The following is a 22,069-nucleotide window of genomic DNA, read 5'->3' on the forward strand; positions in this document are numbered from 1 at the left end:
CTGTTTTAATTTCTCTAATTTCCAATTAGCCTAATTTCTACCTATAATTGGCAGAATAAATAACACTTAAATCAAACTGGGCATCAGCGCAATTCAATTGGTTTGGTAATAGCAAGGGAAAATAGAATAAAGTGACCTACAAAAGAAGTACTTTTTGACAGTAAATGAAATTGAAAAGAGTGAAAAGTACTTTTTTGCTTAAACATAATTAAGTAAAAGTATTGATTTTTATTTGAACTCAGGTAAAAATCCCCCAAAATAATACATAATTGTACTTAATCACTGTACCTCTGCAGCTACGCAACTTCCACTTTGACGCTTCAAAAAGTTCATAGAGATCGTAAAGCTAATCCATATGAATTGAGCAGATTTAGTCCAAATCTTCTGAATAGACTCGATCACTTTATATGACGAACAGATTGAATTTAGGATATTATTCACATTGATTAGCGAACCTGCTTGACACGCGAGAACAAACATGCGTAACATGAGAATGAACCTCATTGGTTCTCGCTGAAGCTCAAACGTGATGCGTAACACCAGAATGAACCTCATTGGTTCTCGCTGAAGCTCAAACGTGATGCGTAACACCAGAATGAACCTCATTGGTTCTCGCTGAAGCTCAAACGTGATGCGTAACACCAGAATGAACCTCATTGGTACTCGCTGAAGCTCAAACGTGATGCGTAACACGAGAATGAACCTCATTGGTTCTCACTGAAGCTCAAACGTGATGCGTAACACCAGAATGAACCTCATTGGTTCTCACTGAAGCTCAAACGTGATGCGTAACACCAGAATGAACTTCATTGGTTCTCGCTGAAGCTCAAACGTGATGCGTAACACCAGAATGAACTTCATTGGTTCTCGCTGAAGCTCAAACGTGATGCGTAACACCAGAATGAACCTCATTGGTTCTTTTACGTCAAGTGAACATTGCAGAGCTTCCGATTACCACAACTGATGAGTGAGTTGATGAATGATTACATGTGAATAAAAGACTAAATTCAATCTGTTCATCATCTAATGTGCTCAATTAATGCGGATTAGTTTTACGATCTCTTGAACTTTTTGAAGTGTCAAAGTGGTAGTTGCGTAGCTGTCAATGGAGATCCTCATTTGTGTTCTGAAGATGAACGAAAGTCTTACGGGTTTGGAACATGAGGGTGAGGAATTAATGGCAGTATTACATTTTTTTGGGTGAACTATTTCTTTAAACTCAAATATCCAGTTCAAATAGACACGGTTGTAGATCTGCACCAAAGTGAATATCTTCTGAAACGTCTCTCATAAATGTCTCCATGGTTACAAGGCACGCTCTCTGTGCAAGCAGATCGTCACGTTGGTTATGTTGACGGAAGTTTGCCTATTTTCAGGCGCTGTGTAATATCATTCCGCCGCTGCACCCATGACGGCCACAAAGTTACGTGATTAGTACGCAGGAACAAGAAAATAGTTCCTAGTCATATCGGTCAAAAAAACAAACAAACAAAAAAAAAAACACAAATTACATTTTCTGTTGGTCTTAGTAGCCTACACTATGTAACTATAGAAGAGTAATAATCAATCAAAAGGAAAAATATTGAAAGTCTTTGGTCATCATTTTTGAGTGTATTGCAAATGGTCTAATCCGATTCAATGATCTATGCTAAGCTATGCTAAAAGTGGCACCGGCTGATACGGAGATCGTCTGAACAGATTCAAAAACGGTAAGACTCAACTGTATAACTCTAAGGGAATTGAAAAATAACCCTTTTTTTCCAAAAAAGTTACGTGCTCATTTAAAGTGACAGCAGCCTAATACACCTGCTGTCAAACTATGAGATAGTAATAAAATATCTATACAGCAGTTTTCCCCCCCGCATGTATCGATGTCAAAATTGTGGCCAGTGAAACTTTGTAAAACCACAAGCCAACTGTGGCTGGTGAGCAAATGTTAAGGATGAATGTTAAATGTTAGGACTACATTTTCAGACAGGGATGTTTTTCCAGGATCAACAAAATCTGGTCTCATAGTGACCACCTCAACACAACAGTATGTGCAAGGGGACCATGTGCATTGCATTGCCATTCTTGTTTTTTTTTCTTGGGTCGAATATGTTCTCACTTTAAAATCATTGTCACATACAACTCACGGCATTGCTTTATTCATACTGAATTACTTTATCTGAGGAGAAGTGTTTCACTATGTCATTGGCATGTGTAAGTCATTCCTTTAACACAGAGTACATTCAAATATATAAATAGAGTAGTCTGTCTTTATAAACTTGAAATTCCCTGTCTCAATTTAATAGTGCCATGAGTTGAACCCGCAGGTCTCATTAGACAAGCAGGTGTTGATTCTCTTAGGAATGTGACGTCACATTCCTCACGGCTTCATTCCTCTATAAGTTCATGGACATTATTAAAGGGTAAGTTCATCCAAAAATGAAAATGATTTCATTAATTCCTCACCCTCATGTCGTTGGACACCTGTAAGACCTTCGTTCATCTTCAGAACACAAATGAAGATATTTTAGTGTAAAGCTGAGAAAGGCTTCAGAAAGGCCTCCATTGGCATTCAGTACATTCCCACTCACAAGACCCATAAAGGCACTAAACACATCGATACAAAGCCCATCTCACTACAGCGGCTGGACAATAATTTTACAATGCGGCGAGAATAGTTTTTGTGCGCAAAAAAATCTAAATAACGACTTTATCCACCAAGTTATTGTCTTCCGTGTCGGTCTCGCTCCTCCTTTTCTGGGTCATGAACGGCGGAGCTGCGTCATATTCTCGCGGATGCGTCGAGTTCACATCAATAACGTGGCAGATAAAGTCGTTACTTAGATTTTTTTGCACACAATAACTATTTTTGTCGCATTGTAAAATGATTGTCCAGCCGCTGTAGTGAGATGGGCTTTGTATCGATGTGTTTAGTGCCTTTATGGGTCTTGTGAGTGGGAATGTACTGAATGCCAATGGAGGCCTTTCTGAAGCCTTTCTCAGCTTTCAACAAAAATATCTTCATTTGTGTTCGAAGATGAACGAAGGTCTTACGGGTGTCCAACGACATGAGGGTGAGGAATTAATGAAATAATTTTAATTTTTGGGTGAACTAACCCTTTAACTGTCCTTTTTTCCGGCTGTACTCTTTAAAGGATTTATGCATAACAAACCTCTTGATGAGTATCAGTTCAACTAAACATTGCAGAGATACACAGAATGAGGAGGCCGGAGAGTTTGGTACAGTACATCAGTGTTTATTCCATGCAGTTGCTCTGCCTTGATTTTACACGTCACTCCTGTCGCACTGTGCACAGGCTATTACAGGAAATCGTCAGGATTGGTTGATCATAACACCATTCAAGATTAGGAAGGAAAAAGGGTGAGACATGAAACTAACAGGAGGAGGAAAATTTGCCCAGAGCTGAAGACATTCTGCACAAAAATAGTTCATTTTTAAATACCTGTATATGTAGTGGTTGACAAAGCAATTAAAAATGGTTAATAGGACAGAGATGGCAGGATTTAGAGTTTAGACAGCCCAAGAACTGAACCGTATGACGCTGACATTATCTTTGCATTATTACAATGATTAAATGTGAGCCAATAAATCTCTTGCCAGAAACAACGGTCCATAAGAATGAAATCTGAAAATATAATAAATGTACAGATATTTCCCCCCCCCATTTTCCATATAAAAATAACAGCATACGGGTGGAGAAAATAATTAGCAAATGTTCCTTTAAGATGCCATCTCAACTCATCAGTAATACTTCAATAAGAGATGAAAAACACAGAAATTAACATAAATCTTACTGGTGCATCAAAATAAATTAAGTTAAATGATCATGTAGACCAGCTACAAAAAAAGACAGATATTTTTAAATTAAATTAAAATCATATTTTACAGGATTTGTGATGGCTCTGCGGCCGGAAAGACTTCATACATCATCATACTTCAATACATCATCACTCATTAAAAACGCAGGCTTGATCTTTAGCGCGACACGTAAACGGAAACATTGAGGTTGGTGCGTGTATTCGGCTTGCCTAAAGTTCACTTCATCTTGCGTCTTTAGCACATTACCATCATACTGAACAGAAATGACAACAAAAAATGTAATTGTACAGTAATAATGGCTAATATTTCCCCCCCAATGACATTGGGAAATTGAGTTTGAAGTCAACATGAAACACTGTTCACAACTCAATTTACTTTTGATATTTCTGGGTAAAACGTGACATTAAAACAGACAAAAGGGGCGGGACCCTTCAGAAAAAGTGGGCATTATGAACCTGAGAGGTCAAAAATATCAAATCAAAACAGGAAAGCTCCACAATAAACCAGAAAGTAAAGAGTTGGTTTAGATTTCATGTTGACCTCAAGTTTGTTTCCAGTGGCCTTTGCTTTGTTCATTCGCTGCAAACCGGCAGCTTTCCTCGCATATTCAACGATACTGTAGTTTTAGTGTAGAATTACATCTTGCAAGGCTCCTTTTAGTAAAGCTGCAAGTAGACGGAAAATAATAATACCATTCACAGTTTACTTCACATGCCGTATCCTGTTCAGCAACAACATCTGGAGGACCGGCTGCATTTACTGATGATGGACGAGGCATTTTAACTAGTACTATAACGTCTATATCTAAACACAGGGTAAATATGAATGCAACAATAATATATATAGACATGCCGGAAGATGCAGTGTCCCTTTCATAAGGTAAATGACAAATGACATATTTGCAAGGGAGAGTTTACACTGAGACACACAGGCCACGTTTAACCCAGGGTTGGATTTAAATGCAGTGGCCATTTTGCAAACGTCGTGTACTGGCCTCATTTCCAAACACGACAGACAGACGAACCGCTTTCCCTAGTGGAGACTCATTCGCACTATAAAGCATTGAACCTGAGCATTAAACCAGCAAAAAGTACGAGAACTTTTTCTTTTCTTTTCCATTTCCTTTTTTTTTTTTACTCAAAAAAACTCACGGTGTAAAAATAATGAACTCATATCTGCAAAAATAGAGGTCTTTTACAAAGCAGTTTATTTCCACCTCGCCTCACTTCCATCTGTCCAGCCTGCTAGACAGTCATCCTGAGCAAACGATTCAAATATGGCCTGAGCGCTAAAAGCCACGTTATTGCTGATTCACCCGCGGCCCTTAAACAAACAGAGCTCGTTTAAAGGGCTGTGCTCCTGCAGTCTCCATGAACGGCACACTAAACACACAAACACCATCAAAACCACACCATACACATTAAAGACGCTATAGAGGGACATTTAAACCAAAAACCATAATTCTTCATTCGTCATCTTTTGTTCAGCCTTAGTTGTTAGAAACCTGTTTTGCGTTGAACTTTTACACTCTTAACAATAACGGCCTTATTAACAATAAGCTTTTTGGTTTCCCAAAGAAACTCTCGGTGAATAATTGAAGTAGCCTGGATGCCAGCCGAACTCAGCCCCGCCCACAACATTTTTAGGTCGGGCGGTTCGGTCGGGCGGTTCGGTCTGGCCTCGCTCCATAGAGGAGTAATTATCTCCAAACAGAAACTGTTCAGACCGATGAAATCATCAGGGCGGGCTTTAGACGATGACGGACCGATGATCAACAGTAACGTAATCATCACGTTGGGGCTTGGATTATATTTGCTCGAATCCTAAACGGAGAGCTTGTTTGTATCTGCATCACCTTCACTATTTCTCTCAGAAATGATGATCATGTTGGGTAAGTACTCTGTGTATCATTAAATTATTTGATTGCTTTACAACACCGGCAAAGATCGTTTACTCCAGCGCACGTGCAGGGTTGCCAAGTTTTTACAACAAAACCCGCCAACTACTAGCCCTAAACAATAGCTTCTCGGGGGGTTCTCCGAAAAAAAAAGAAGAAGCTGTTTGTGGGGTAAAATGTGTGTTATTTTAGCAAGGTTGCTGCTAAAATTCACACTCATGGGTCTATATATCACATAATAGTCGCTTCAACCCGCAGACATAGAAAACAACCCGCGGAAAAAAACGCGGACTTGGCAACACAGTGCAGTTGAGCTCTGTTGACATTTGACAATGCGTCGCTTCGTTGCTCTGATTGGTTGTAGGTCTGTCCAATTGAGGTCTTTCCTGGTTGGGTTGAAACGCCCCATAATCACAGCCCAATGGAGCGTCAGACTCATATTCTGCCTAGAGCTGAATATGACCACGTCAGGCTATAATTGAAGTGTTTTTTCAAATATCTCTCTTCATGCAGTGTGTAATGCAGAACATAAAAGGTCTGCAACATTTTAAAGATCAAAGTGCATAACAAATAAAGTTTTTGTCTCCTAAAAGAAAAGACTGATTCTGAACTGCTAGACCGAGTCGTCAGTAATTCCAACAATGTAATACATTCGCATAATGCCAGCCTATGGTGTTCATTGGCTGCTCGTGAATGACGTCTACGTAGCCCCGCCCTCAAACACTGTGATGAAGCCGAGTTTGGTTTGCGTTGTCGACATTCAACTTTGCACGCGCTTCAAAAGGATGGAATTGTTAAGAAAAAACCCAACCATTCATATCACTATGTATTTAGATATACTGTAATAATAGGCATTTCAGTTCCAAACCAATCGCAACAGACTGGGCCATCTGACCAATCAGAGCAGAATAGACCAATCGCAAGAGACTGAGCCATCTGACCAATCAGAGCAGAGTAGACCAATCGCAACAGACTGGGCCATCTGACCAATCAGAGCAGAGTAGACCAATCGCAACAGACTGGGCCATCTGACCAATCAGAGCAGAGTAGACCAATCGCAACAGACTGGGCCATCTGACCAATCAGAGCAGAGTAGACCAATCGCAACAGACTGGGTCATCTGACCAATCAGAGCAGAGTAGACCAATCGCAACAGACTGAGTCATCTGACCAATCAGAGCAGAGTAGGCTTTCAGAAAGGCAGGTTTCGAGAGGTTGAATGTTCGAAACACAAAAGAGAAATGAGGTGATGTCTAATGTATATTATGTTTTTGACCTTGTATGCATGTAAACCTACAGGAGACTCTAAAACTAAATTTGGAACCTTTAAAATATCATAATTGGGGCACTTTAAAAGAACCTGTTTTTAGTGTGAAGAACGTTTTAAAAATCTACCTTTAGTGGATCGGAAAGGTTCTTAATGGAACCATCAAAGCCAATCAAGAAGCATTATTTTCAAGAGTGTATGATACTTTTGTGGTGCTTTTTTGGCCAAACAGGTTTGGACGACATGAATTATAGAGTGTTTTTGGATAAAGATCCCTTTAACTCAATCTAATGGGACACTGCATCTCCAGAACATCTACATCGTTGGTTTTTCACGTCAAGTTAAAGACGACGGAAGAAAACAAACTCTTTAGGGTTGATGTCCACACACGCCAGGCGTCCTGCTCTCACCTGGCCGTCTCTTCAAACACAGTCCTGAGATGAGAAAAAAGCTGCTCCGGGTTCGTTTTAAACACTGATTTGATCATTAAAGACGTTGTTCCAGTGGAGCAGTCGTTATTTGACTTCCTATTTGTCCGTAGAGGCGAGCAGCAGCAGCAGCAGCAGTCTGATTGGCTGATCAAATGCCGACCAAGCAGGCATGCTGGGATTCATCCACAGATCTCGGAAGTCAAAACGGCAAAAAAACACACACAAAAAAAGACATTGTTCCTGCTGGTGCTCAAACTAAAGTTCCCCTGAAGGGCGTCACGTCTGTAAACTCAGGAAGTAGCAGGTTGCGTCTCATTTCTGACGTCCCATGTGTGTGTGTGTGGTCCCGTCATGGAATGGATCCTCGAGCTACACACTTAACACTTTCGCTCACGTACCTACGGACATATTTACACACATTCTTGCAGATCATCTTAACCTAGCTTACTAACTAACTAACCTGGTATTGAGTTGCCTTGCTTAGCTTCAAACACTCCAGCGCTAATACTCTCAATTTATGCTCGTTTTTTTCTTCTCCTCGAGTTCCTGATTTAGTTTTGCAATTCCTCCAGCTCATAATAAAATAAATAATGCGTGTTACTCTAGCTACATGATCACTTCAGAGGAATCTGCCTGAGATGCTCAGAGAGAGAGAGAGAGATAGAGAGAGAGGTGGATTATGGGAAGGGCTGGATAAGACGGGCTAAGGGTCATGGCTGTTTACAGCAGGCGTTGATTATTGCCGTGGTTTTCTCCGAAGGTTTACCAGGAAGAGGGTGCGCAGGGCTGCTTGTTCCTAATGGTGGCGTCGGAACATTCCGCATCCGACGTATCGCAGTCGGAGTCACCGAAATGCAGCGGATTCTGAGCGGAGACATAAAGAAACAGGAAAGAGGTCACAGTTAGTCGAATCTAGGGATGCCACAATACTCAATATAATACTGAACCGTTCGGTACGGCATTCACGGTTCAATACGCGCTGGTGAATTGCGTTTGTTTCGGTTTTGGTTTGAAATAATTATTTCAATTTTTTCTCCTTTTTAAATATTTCTCTCAGTTTCTCAAATATCCAATCATATGCACTAAAGTTAAGGGGTGTTTAGCCGCATTTTAAAGTCTTGCCGGTTAAACATGCCAGTTTTGCATTGAGCGCGCGCACTAAACGTCTGTCAAACACACGTGATTACTGGACAGTCTTACTGTGCTAATACTGTCAAATACACACAAGGTTAACATATAAACACAGTCAGTTATGACTAAAGGGAAAGTAAAATCGCGTGTATATGAGATGTGAGCAGGTCTTCAATTGACAGCAGCGCAGCCTAGTCCTTAAAGGGACAGTTCACCTCTAAAAAAAGACCTTTAATACAGTAGCTTTTAATCAATGTTGTATATTGAAGACTCTGTAGTTTTAATTTTAGCCTACATTTATTAATTCAATTCCATACTTAAATGCTACTGTACATCTCTGCCACTGTAAATCTTATATATATATATATATATATATATATATATATATAGTTTAAGTAAGGGTTTTCAAGTCTTTTAAGTAAAATAAAGAAAGAGTATTACAATTAAAACATTTTCTCCTTAACTTTTTTCTGTTCCTGTCGCCTAAGAATAGAATAGCGAACGAACCGAAAACCGTGGTTAAAAACCGAGGTGTGTATTGAACTGTGGACTAACTGTATTATTGCATCCCTAGTCCAATGATACTCACGGATCTCGACACTGATCGGGGTCTATTGCACAAAACTAGGATAAGGGATTAAGCCGGAATATCATGGTGATGCCGGCTCAGTTAATCCGCTAATATACAGTTATCTTTCGTTATCGTTCTTGGTGTGAGTGTGTCTTCCGGGTACAGCGGTGAACTAAATTTTGCATACAGATGACAAGATCACCAAGATATCCCGGCTTAATCCCTTATCCTAGTTTTGAGCAATAGGCCCCTGCTCAACATCTGATTCACCACATCATGCTCTCGTCAGAAAATACTAATGATTATTCTTCAGAATATTGAATTATGAAACTGCAATTTTGTTCGTATTAGCCCAGATTTGTGGATGAATTGTTTGGATTGGTTCATTTAAACCAAGGAATTATTTTTTTTGTCGCCATTGACCTAAAATATTTTATAGTGTTAAAAAAAGTACCTTTGAGAATTTAAGTTAATATTTCAATAACCTAACAACTAATTTGCATGTTCACTTTTCTCTAATGATGGTTAATGGTCACATGATATGCAGGTAAACATTTTATTTTTAGTAATTTTGTTCCCTTGTAATTTTAGTAATTTTATTTTGATTGTTTTTATTTATGCATTTATTCCAATATCAATTTATTTCAATCAATCTTTTTTATCCATCATTTTATTTTTGATAGTTTTTATTATTTCATTTAAATTAAAAATATATATTTTTTAGTAAATGTGGTATTTTGATTGTTTTTATTTATGTATTTATTATAATATCAATTAATTTCAATTAATTAATATATCTTTTACCAATCATTTTATTTTTGATAGTTTTTATTTCATTTTAAATAAAAATATATTTTTGTTAAGTAAATGTTGCATTTTGATTGTTTTTACTTAAAAATGTATACAATTTTCTTTATTAAACAGTTTTTTAGTGATAGTTTTATTTAGATAAAGATTTATTTAGTAAATATTTTTATTTATGTATTTATTGTAATATCAGTTTATTTCAATATATAATTTAATAATTAATTTAAGTTAATTTAATAAATATTTGTTAGTAATTGTTGTATTTTGACTGTTTTTATTTTTAAATTATGCATGTATTTTTTCAAATAAACATCTTTTTAGTAAGCGGTTCATTTTGTTTTTATTTAACATTTGCTTATTTTATTGTATTTCAAATATACCATATTTTCAGTAATTGTTTTATTTTAAACATTTTGATTGGATTTTGATTTATTTAAAAGTATTTAATATTTTTTAGTAATTATTGTTTTATTTTTAATAAAAAATGCTTTATTTTGTTCTCATTTAAACATTTCATATGTTCCATAATTGTCAGTAATTGTTTTATATTAATTGCATGCATTATTAATTCCATAATTGTTATTTAAATTTTCTGTACTTGAATATGTAGAAACATTTATTTCAAATATGTATTATTTGTAGCAATTGTTTTATTTTAAAATTAAGTATTTATTAAAATGTTTTCAAATAATATATTTTTATATCTACCTCGTAGCTGTGCTCATCCGCGCACAGTTTTCCCAGAGAGATCTGAGTCTTGACCCGGCGGACGGCACACTCTTTATCGGACAGGCCGTCGGACTGCGTGGAGATGTCGATGGGGATCTCCGGTGTGTGTGACAGCAGCTCGTCCAGATGTTCCTCCTGACTGGCGCTGAGCTGCTCCAGCGGGCCGCTGTGTGAGTGGTCACTGGTGTTGCCTTCCTCTCCGTCAGACACAGACAGGTTCTCCGAACTGAAGGTGGAGTACGACTGGAAGCTGCTCATGCAGCGATGAGGCCTGGAACGGGACAACATTAAAGGGTTAGTTCAGCCAAAAATGAAATTTCTTTCATTAAATCCTCACCCTAATGTCGCTCCAAAGCCGTAAGACCTCCGTTCATCTTCACACACAGTTTAAGATATTTTATCTTTAGTCCGAGAACGTATGCAAGTGAATGCACACTATCCATGTCCATAAAGGTAATAAAAACATAACCGTTCAAATCTTTATTTGAGGATTGAAAACAAACCCGGAAGAGAAGACAATGCTGAATGAAGTCGGACCAAAAAGCTGCTAAAGTGGAGATGTCTGACACAAACAGACCTCCTTTAAAGATTCACTGCAAAAAATGCTTTTTTTACTTAGTATTTTTGTCTTGTTTCTAGTCCAAACATCTAACAATTCTTACATTAAGAAACATTTACTCGACAAGTAAAAATGGATGTCTTGTTTTGGGAAGAAATAACTCAAAATTAAGAGTTTGCTTAAAATAAGCGAAATAATCTGCCAATGAGGTAAACAAAATAATCTGTTTTTTTGTTTTCTGTTTGAATTAAGATTATTTTTCTTACCCCATTGGCAGATTATTTTCCTTATTTTAAGCAAAAACTCTTAATTTTGAGTTATTTTTTCCCAAAACAAGACAATTACTTTTGCTTGTCTAGTAAATACTTCTTGCTTTAAGAATTTTTAGATGTTTGGACTAGAAACAAGACAAAAATACTAAATAAGAAAAGCATTTTTTGCAGTGTACAGATTATAATTGAAATCTACAAATGCAAATAGCTAAAACTTTGGATGTTTCCTTTTCACTAGTCTGAAACAAGATGCTATAAAAAGCCGAAATTCACCAGAGCATGAAAAAGCAATGTCTCTGCCTGTAGTGTCTCGCCATAAGTCCCATTTAAACGATAAATCTTGACTAATGGCTACAGAAACACAGCTTTAAAGACTCACTCTTCTGGAGAATCATGAATATTAATTATTGATTATCAAAGCAGACTCACCGTTGTCTGCGTGGAAACTCCACCTCACTGTCAACCTCTCCCTCCTCTTCCTCAGACGACTCGTCTCCCGCCTGACGGACGTATGCAAAAGACCATGTGTTAAACCCATCATGAATACACACACACACACACACACACACACACACACACACACACACACACACACACACACACACACACACACACACACACACACACACACACACACACACACACACACACACACACACACACACACACACACACACACACACACACACACACACACACAAAACATCTGGACCAGATGCAGTTTCATATCCCCATTATATTGAATTATACTGAATATTAATAATTTCCCCACAAAAATATGAAGCTCCACAACTTTTTTCAACATTGATAATAATAATAAATGTTTCCTGATCATCAGATCCTCATCTGAGAATGATTAGTGAAGGATCATGTGACACTGAAGACTGGAGTAATGATGATAAATTCAGCTTTGATCACAGGAATAAATTACTCTGTACTATATATTCAAATAGAGAACAGCTGTTTGAAATGTGACATTTTTACTGTATTTTGGATCAAATAAAGACAGACTTAGTGTGCAGAAAAGACTTCTTTCAAAAACATTACAAAAATGTAATAAATCTTGTAAATCATATTCATTTGTTCTTAATACATTTTCTTTTTTTTTTAAATCTCTAAATGAAATGTTTCATGGGCAAAACATTTTTCTGGGAATATTGTTTTAAAAGGTAATCACTTTTTTTTTCCATCCTGTTTTTAATTGTATAATATGTTCCATTAATGCCATCGTGATTCATTGTGACTTAAACCCCTGATCTTCGCTGATGGCTCAATGTTTCTCCTGGTCTCCCCGTCTGATCTCTGTGGTTTATAAGAGAGTTCTGCTCCGAGCGCTTCCACTATATCTCGATGTTATTTCTCACTGGATCTCCAGCTCTGTGTAGTAACGGTGTCATGTGATCGCGCTCAGCTCGTGTGTGAGCTCACTGCGCCGTCTATTACAGCTCAAACCAGAAGCCCGTTCCGCTTTCATTTGCCGTTGTTTCTCAAATGTATTTATTTTTATTTATTTATTTTTATTTTTAAAACAGGAAAAGATTAAGGACAATCGGGCCTGGCTCAGTATACAACTGATTTTCAGCAGGTTCCTGCTCTGCAGAACATAACCACATTCACAACAAAGCTCATACACTTGACATCTTAAGACAACAACAGACACACATTACCAAGATATGGGCGACAGGGGGGCTATAGAACCATCTCAATGATCACAGATATACCTCTCCATTAAATATTGAGCAAATGTTTTTTTAAATAGTCTTCTTGATGTGATAGTCCTGATGTGCTGTGGGATCTCATTCCAGATTTTAGTTAGCACAAGAAAAAAAGATCTCTGTCCATAACAATTTTTAAAAGCCGTTTACTTTTAAAAAAAGTAATGTTCGTAATGTAACAGAAATGCCAGCTCTTATCAGTTGGGCACCAGTGCGACCCCTAACAAAATGTAGTCGCACCAGCAGGAAAAAAGGTCGCAAAATGCCACCATTTGGTCTCAGTCTGATATCATTAACGAAAATATTTACTCAAATTAAAGTCCCAGTGAACCGGAAGTAGCGAGTGAGTTTTCTTCAGTGCTGTGACGTATTTCCAAGTCAAACGGATATTGAACAGAGGGCAGGGTTTGACTTCGGTTGGAGACTAATGGTTGGAGGGAAGTGGTGAAGCATTTTAAAACCTAAGCCGTCAAACTGACTTCATCTGAGAAGGAACGCCGTTTCCAGACCGGAAGATACTTTTCAGATTTTAATTAACATTTACATTTAATCATTTAGCAGACGCTTTTATCCAAAGCGACTTACAAAAAAGGGGAGAGCAATAGAAGCAACCAAACAAACAAGGCCAACAACCTGTAAGAGCTGTAAGAAGTCTCAATTAATTAGCACAGTACAAAATTTAAAAAAAAAAATTTTTTATAGCCACCTACAACAAAAACTCTCGTACACAAAATGCCGAACACTGGATTTTGATAGCGATGATAACAACCCATTAGGACTAAGGCTGTTGCCCCAGCTGTTGTCGTTAATGCAGATTCAGTGGCCCAATGGGTTGGTTTTGTATGGCATTCTAGATAAACGCGCAGCAATAGCCATCTACAACAAAAACTCACGTACGCAAAATACTGTACACCGGATTATGATACCTATGATAGCTATGTAACACACCCGCCTGAAGGCACAAATCCGGAGGAGAGACGTAGATATGATCCAGGAGTGTGCGCTTTTTGGTCGTTGCTGTGGTGATCAGTAAGTGCTATTCTGTATTGGTCAGGTGCAATTGGAAAAGATGTGTCTTAAGATGTTTTTTAAAAATGGCTACAGACTCGGCAGCACGAATTGAGATCGGCAGGTCATTCCACCAGGTGGGAACGGTCCAGGAAAATGTCCGTGAGAGCGATTTCATGCCTCTTTGGGATGGAACCACGAGGCGCCGCTCACTCGCAGAGCGCAGGCTTCTGGAGGGTGTGTAAGTCTGAACAAGTGAGTTTAGGTATATTGGTGCAGAGCCAGTGGTTGTTTTGTAGGCGAGAACTAGTGCCTTGAATTTGATGCGAGCAGATTAAAGATAACCACGGCAAACATTTTTTTTTCTGTGTATTAACTTCCACGGATTAATTGTTCACCCTATCACCTTTAACTAACAAAATAAGATGGATTTTGATTTTATGAGGACTTTAAAGTTACAGACTTCAAAACAGACTAGCGTTCAAATGTTTTGGGGTCAGTAAGATTCTCACTGCTCAGCAAGGCTTCATTTATTTGATCAAAAATACAGTAGAAATTGTGAAATATTATTATAATGTAAATCAGCTGTTCTCTATGTGAATATAAAGTAAAGTGTAATTTATTCCTCTGATCAAAGCTGAATTTATCATCATTACTCCAGTCTTCAGAGTCACTTGATCCTTCACTAATCATTCTCAGATGAGGATCTGATGATCAAGAAACATTTCTTTTGTAAGTTTCTATGGCCGCATTTACACTGCAGGTCTTGATGCACAATTCCGATTTGGTGACTATATCCGATTTGTTTGACGACCCGCTTACATCATCTTTTAAAAGCGACCCGTATCCTATATTTGCATTTACACTGTACACTGGCGAAACACCCCAAGACGTTCTTAACCGGAAAAGGAAGTAAAACGCCGCGATATGCAATGGACGCAGTCAAAATGATTATTCAATGTTTTGCTTTCCCCACTTTTCCACTCATCTTTAAAGGTCAGCAAAACATTTCTCTCGTAAGGCGGAGAAAAAGAGGAGAGCCCTTGATCGCAGTTCGTGTCCACCTGAGTTGACATCATTCGCCTCTGTCCATTTGTCAACAACGCACGACTCGCATTTACTGGGGAATATCCGATTGCACCGCTCATAGGCGCCGATTTATATTTTCCTCCGTGGGTGCTCATGGCGCACGCACCCTTTAAAAAAGACGTTAAAAAAAGTAGTCAAACATTTTTTGCATTTCAGAACCTGAGGAAATGGACAGCGGCCGACACGAACACACACACCTATTTAATTGATAATAAAGCCGTAAAGTAGCATATCTTTCAAATCAGGACAGCGCCACTTCTCACAAATACAGACAGGTTTGGAGATGAAAAGTTTAACTGAGACGTAACCGCAATCAGCTTCGTGGGAAGTTAAGAGTCAATGTCACACAAGTCCACACAGTAAAATTGGTGGATATTGGAACAGGCGACTGACAGCGACACATAGCACCAACTTCAATGTTTAATTTTAAATGAATGTAGCCTACTGGCAGTCTGGCACACGTAGGTGCTCGAGCCCCGGAGGACCCACGGTATCGACGCCTATGGCACCGCTTACATGACAGACACAAATGCACTTATACGATTCAAATCGGATTTATTCCCACATATGAGTGAGGCCTGAATCCGATCTGAGGATATCGGAATTCATGCTTTTTTTTTCCTGCTTACACGTTCACATGTCATATCCGATCTTTGCCACATGAGAGGAGAAAATCGGAATTGGGTCACTTGAACCATGCAGTGTCAGCCTAATTGTCTTTACGGTTACTTACTTTTCTGAGCGGTCTGAGTGTGTGCAGTGAGCTTCCTCTCGGGGATCCCTGCTCCGGCTGCTTTTCCTTCCCTTCAGCTTCTCCCTCTGCTGTCGGCTCCAGCGTCTTCTTGGCGGAGGGCGGCGTTCCCTCGCATGTGCTCAACAGGGAATAATGTGGGAGTTCGGGATGGCTGGGAGCGGACGGTGGAGTCTCCTGACAGTGCATGCAGCCGGGGAACGGATGAGCCTGACAGCAGGGGCAAAGCGGCCCAGGACCGGAGCCCATGGCCGGGGGGATGGAGGACCTGCGGTGCCGGGAGTCTGCATCCACCGCGGTGGAGATGAGATCGGGACTGGAGCCGGAAAGCCTCCGCTGGAGGTGGTCAGTCTGCGGGCTGCGGAGGGCAGCAGCTGGGCCGAAGTAGCGCAGGTTGTTGGCGCATGTGGCCACGGCGCTGGCTCGGTTCTGGAGCGGGATGAGCGGACCCTCGGGTGGGGGGTGATGATGGTGCAGATGGTAACTTTGCTCCTGTAGGGGTTGCTGCTCTTCTGAGGCGGCCGAATTAGGCTTCAGCGCACCCAGGAAATCACTGTGGCTGCCTTTGCTGTTCGCCCTGCGGTGGCGGGGCTTACTGCGGTACCGGGTTTTCCCAGGCGGAGTGGACACTTTTGGGCTTCCTGACAGTGGGGATGGAGCCGGAAGAGGCTCGAGGCTGGGAATGCCATCGGAGCGCAGCAGGTCCGGTCTGCAGGAGATCACATGCACCAGGTTAATGATCTTATGAAGAATTCATGACGGATGATATTTCATTTGGCACAGTATCGCTGACTTTAACTACAAATTGTCCAACCATGTTTGCAAAAAAAAAAAAAAAAAGTATAACAAATAAAAAGAGAAATTAGATATTTTCTTTGTGTAATATTTAATTTGCAATTTTTTAAAACAACTATTAATTCATTCATTTATAAATATTGATTTATTCAATTATTTTTATTCTTTTCTATTATTCACATTTCATTAATGTTTCATATTACATTGTTTATCTTTTTAAATATCTTTTTATTATTGATATTTATTACTTTGAATAAATGATTATTTTTATAACTAATTCATTTACATTTTTTAATTGTATTATTCTTTAAATCATATTTTTTTATTACTTTACTTTGTTTAGAAAAAATCTAAAACAAATAAATAACAATGAAATTACTTTTTTAATTACTTAATTTTTTATTAATTATTCACTTTTCATTAATATGTTTCATTTATAAATATATTATTATTTATATTTTTATTATTGATATTTCCATTTTTAAAAATTAATAACTTCTTTTTATTATTTATTGTTTCATTTAATTATTAATAAATAACATTTGTAGTTAATGATGTGCTTTTCATCGACTTATGAACCCCCTGCAGTTCCCAATTGAACCCCCAGGGGTCATGAAGCCCAGTTTGGGAATCCCTTTAGCGTGATATGAACTCATCAAACAGCTCATAAGCCCATGTGTTCCTGAATCGGTCACCTCTTCGGCGGCTGTGTCCCAGGCTTATGGCTCATGCCGCTCTTCTTCTTGATGAGCTTCTCAACAGCGTTGGGCCGCACCATGGGCCGCACCAGGTGCCGTTTGTACGTGCCGGGATACTTCTTCTCCACCGCCTGCTCCCTCCTGCAGGAACACAAACGGTCAGATTTGTGGTAGTAAAAGCAGAAGAAAGATTTCACTGAATGATCATTGTGTGCTCGTTCAGTGAAAATGTGGGTCATGGAAATTCTGGCATGAACTGCACGAGCCGGGTCGAGGTTTAAGCAGATTAGATTTAATTACGGTTTCAGCGAGACAGTGTCTGCAGGGTCAGAGTTCAGACTCATTACAGCCTTTCATGAGTGATTTCATGCCAATAAACGGACAAACCCGAGAGAGAGAGAGAGAGAGAGAGAGAGAGAGAGAGAGAGAGAGAGAGAGAGAGAGAGAGAGAGAGAGAGAGAGAGAGAGAGAGAGAGAGAGAGAGAGAGAGAGAGAGAGAGAGAGAGAATCAGAAAAGCATGTTCAGAACCATATACTATCCATATACGGCTCTGTATGCATGCAGTATTCAGCTGACCTACTGAACAGATCACACGGAGGATAGTATCCCACAATGCAATGGGTACAGTCTTACCTTCCATCTCCAGTGTGATGAACGAACTGTAAGTAACACCAGCAGGGATTTTTAACATCTCTTACTTGACTCATTATTAGATTAGACTAACAGAAGTAATTCACACAAGTTAGATTAACAGCACAAACTGAAGAACCAGCTTTATTTATTTATAGCAACATGTCCAGATGGTTAAACTTCAGTTCATAGAATCAATTCAAAATGATTCATTTCAGTGATTAACTTAAATCATCACTCAAAAGTAAAAAAAGCAGTTCCTCATGCACTAACATGTTTTAGTCAATAGGTCAATATTGCCGTTTATAACTGTGTATTGTTATATTTGTGCATAAAATTACTAAATATGATTGTTCCTTGAGTTTTCTTGGTGAAAACATGCAATGATTATTTATTTTTATTATTTATATTATATTTACATGTTTTTTTTCATTTGAATTAATTTGATTGTATTAATTATTATTTTTTCATTAATGTGTCATATATATATTAATATTTATTTTAATTATTGATATTCATTATTTTGAATACATTATAATACTTGTATTTAATTCGTTTAATTATTTCTTTTCATGTTTAAATACATTTTTAAAATAATTATTTATGATTTATATGCATTTATTATTTAATTGAATTAATTTCACTCAAAACAAATTATGAAATATGATTGTTCCTTGTGTACATTTAGCGAAAACATGCTTAGATTTAATCATTTTTTATTTATCCTTATAACTTTTCATTAAGATTATTTTTAGTTTTTGTAAATATTTTAATTATTTAATATTTATTTAATTTTAAGTAATACACTTTTATTAATTATTCACTTTTCATTAGTGTTTCATTTTTATATTATTATTGATATTTATTATTTTTCATAAACTATTAATATATTTTAATAATAACTTTTTAGTATTATTTTTGAACTAATGATTTGTATTATTTATGTTATTTATTATTTAATTTAATGATCAATTTGGCTCAGATATAAATGATTAAATATGGCTGATCCTCGTGTTGGATTATTTGATCAGATTGTAAGTGAATCTGCTTGACTGTGAGGAACACTTACTTGAGCAGCTCTTTCTCTCGCACCTCCAGCTGCAGCATGATGGCGCTGAGCTCCATGTACAGATTATTGGCCCGCTCCAGTTTCCTCTCGTAATGCTCTCGGATGTCCAGAGCGTGTCTGAAACACAAACACAGAGAAAGAGAGAGAGAACGTGAGAACGGAGAGAGACAGGCAGTGATGGCCATGTGAGGTTGCTCTGCTCTCTCTCTCTCTCTCTCTCTCTCTCTCTCTCAGTCTCACTCTCAGTCTCACTCTCAGTCTCACTCTCAGTCTCACTCTCAGTCTCACTCTCAGTCTCACTCTCAGTCTCACTCTCAGTCTCACTCTCAGTCTCACTCTCAGTCTCACTCTCAGTCTCACTCTCAGTCTCTGTGTTACTCTTTCAGTCTCTGTGTTACTCTTTCAGTCTCTGTGTTACTCTTTCAGTCTCTGTCTCACTCTTTCAGTCTCTGTCTCACTCTCTGTCTCACTCTCACTCTTTGTCTCACTCTCTCAATTTCTGTCTCACTCTCTGTCCCACCTTCTGTCTCTGTCTCAGTCCCTGTATCACTCTCTGTCTCACTCTCTCTCTCTGTCTCACACTCTCTCTCTCACTCTGTCTCATTCTCTTAGTTTCTGTCTCACCTTTCAGTCTCTGTCTCACTCTCTCACTCTCTCAGTCTCTGTATCACGCTCTGTCTCACGCTCACTCTCTCTCTCTCTCTCTCACCGCAGCTCATCTCTTCTGCGGCGGATCAGCTCCTCGTCGAGTCGGTGGATGCAGGTTCCCTCGCTCTTGATCTTCTCGAAATGCTTCTTCACCTCTTCCCTCCAATTCGACTGTCACACACACGGTGTTGTTATTATTAACCAACACATTAAAAATCATTTCAGTTATTGAATTAAAAAATTTATATTAAAAAATTGATTTTTTTATAAACATTTTATAATAATTGTATTATTACAAAAGTAATTACTTAATGACAAAAGCATGTTAATCAAACTAAAATGAAATGAAAAGAGAAAACAGAAAAGTGTGATTTGGAGTGATCCCATTGGACGACACTGATGGACTGCTGAATGAAGACATAAGGATGTCCTCACCTGAGATTTGAAGTAGGTCTCCTGTGGCGTCCCGAGCACATCCGCCGAGGCGATGTCCAGATGCAGAAGGATCTGCCTGAAGGACGGCCGGTTTCTGGGTTTACCTTGCCTGCAGGTGCGAAAACATCACCATCTCAACCAACCAATGCAACACTCAAATACTTCATTCTGATTGGTCAACATCCAGAACAATCTAGTGAGAGAGACTGAATGGCCTTAAAATTCAAGCTTTCAATACTACTACAGACGTAAAGGGTTACTTCAGCGATTAGCATATGGCTTTGCATCAGTTGAAACCCTGGAGTACATTCAAATGATCATGCTTCCCCCCCTCATATCCCCCTTATTTCTGGAAAAAATCCTCCGGTGACGCAAATATCGTGACACTCGTTCGGCGGCTCACTCATTATATTGAACAGACACGTTCAGTTTTTAATTGTAGTCTGTTCTCTAACTGAACTGATTTTATGAAAATGAACGCGGTGGGAAAGTGATCCAGCAGCGGTGGCTTTGGGAGTGGCCTCGTAGGGCAGCGAAGCAATGCATTTTGGGAATTGTTGTCTTTCATCCCCATGAGACAAAAATACATTTTCTGTCTTTTCTCAGTCTAGAAAGCACCAAATTCAAAAATAATACTACATTAATGACCCAGTTTAAATACAGATTCATCTTCCCAGCGCTGAAGTACCCCTTTAAAAATGTCAGATTTCAAGAGTTCTCAAATCCTTCTCAAGTCAATATCAAAGTTCATAATTTTTTTAAATCGTGTATCACTTCATAATCTTTCTTAACACATAGTATATAAACTCAAATCAATATTCCTTGGACATTATTTCTTTCATATTTGTAGCTTCATTCCAACCTAAAGTTCTCCATCATAAATACATGAATTCAGATACATGTTCTGTAGATGAGGTGGAGTCTCACCAGGTCTGTTTCATGAGGATCTTGAAGCCGTCGGGACAGGTGGACGGCACAGGAAGATGGAGGCTGTTGCTGCCCACGCCCCAGATAATGGCGGAGGAGTCCACGTCCTTATAGGGGATCTCACCGGTCAGCAGCTCCCATAACACCACACCAAACGACCTGCACACACACACACGCAAAGAAGCTTTTACAGGGAGAACATACCTGTAATAGTACACGTTTTAGAATTTTTAATGTCTTTATATAAGAAGTCTCTTCTGCTCACCAAGGCTGGCTTTACTTGATCAAAAATACAGTAAAAATTTTGAAATATTATTACAATGTAAAAGCAGTTTTCTATGTGAATATATAGTAAAGTGTAATTTATTCCGGTGATCAAAGCTGAATTTATCATCATTACTCCAGTCTTCAGTGTCACATGATCCTTCACTGATCATTCTCATATCATGATTTAATGCTCAAGAAACCTTTATGGCAACACTTAACAATAAGGCTTCATTAGTTCATGTATTAACTAACTATGAGAAATACATTTGTTACTGTATTAGTTCATCTTTGTTAACGTTAGTTGATATAAATTCAGCTATTCATGTTTTTTTCATGTTCACAGTGCATTAACTGATGTTAACAAGATTTTAATATAGTATTAGTAAATGTTGAAATTAACATTAACAAAAATGAATAATTGCTTTATAAGTGCAGTTCATCATTAGTTCATTTTGACTAATGTAGTTAATTAATAAACCTTACCCATTTATGATTATTATCAATGTTAAAACAGTTGTGCCGCTTCATATTTTTATGGAAACC

At 38.4% G+C, this 22,069-nt stretch overlaps 1 protein-coding gene across 4 annotated transcripts in view; it reads right to left on the reverse strand.

Moving 5' to 3' along the window:
• Positions 1–3,230: 3,230 nt before the first annotated feature.
• si:ch211-45c16.2 (mitogen-activated protein kinase kinase kinase 13) overlaps positions 3,231–22,069 on the reverse strand; it is an 80,333-nt gene continuing 61,494 nt past the window's right edge. For all 4 annotated transcript variants that reach the window (XM_067444628.1, XM_067444625.1, XM_067444626.1 and 1 more), the window contains 9 exons: positions 21,260–21,418; positions 20,333–20,441; positions 19,959–20,068; positions 19,250–19,366; positions 17,547–17,690; positions 16,039–16,765; positions 11,923–11,993; positions 10,642–10,933; positions 3,231–8,288 (listed from right to left, as the gene is read on the reverse strand). In XM_067444628.1, coding sequence (XP_067300729.1) covers positions 8,187–8,288; positions 10,642–10,933; positions 11,923–11,993; positions 16,039–16,765; positions 17,547–17,690; positions 19,250–19,366; positions 19,959–20,068; positions 20,333–20,441; positions 21,260–21,418 — 1,831 coding nt within the window. In that variant the 3' untranslated portion in view covers positions 3,231–8,186. The remainder of the gene's footprint in view (positions 8,289–10,641; positions 10,934–11,922; positions 11,994–16,038; positions 16,766–17,546; positions 17,691–19,249; positions 19,367–19,958; positions 20,069–20,332; positions 20,442–21,259; positions 21,419–22,069) is intronic.

This window comes from Pseudorasbora parva, chromosome 5, assembly GCF_024679245.1.
Source record: "Pseudorasbora parva isolate DD20220531a chromosome 5, ASM2467924v1, whole genome shotgun sequence".
NCBI classification, from domain to species: Eukaryota; Metazoa; Chordata; class Actinopteri; order Cypriniformes; family Gobionidae; genus Pseudorasbora; species Pseudorasbora parva.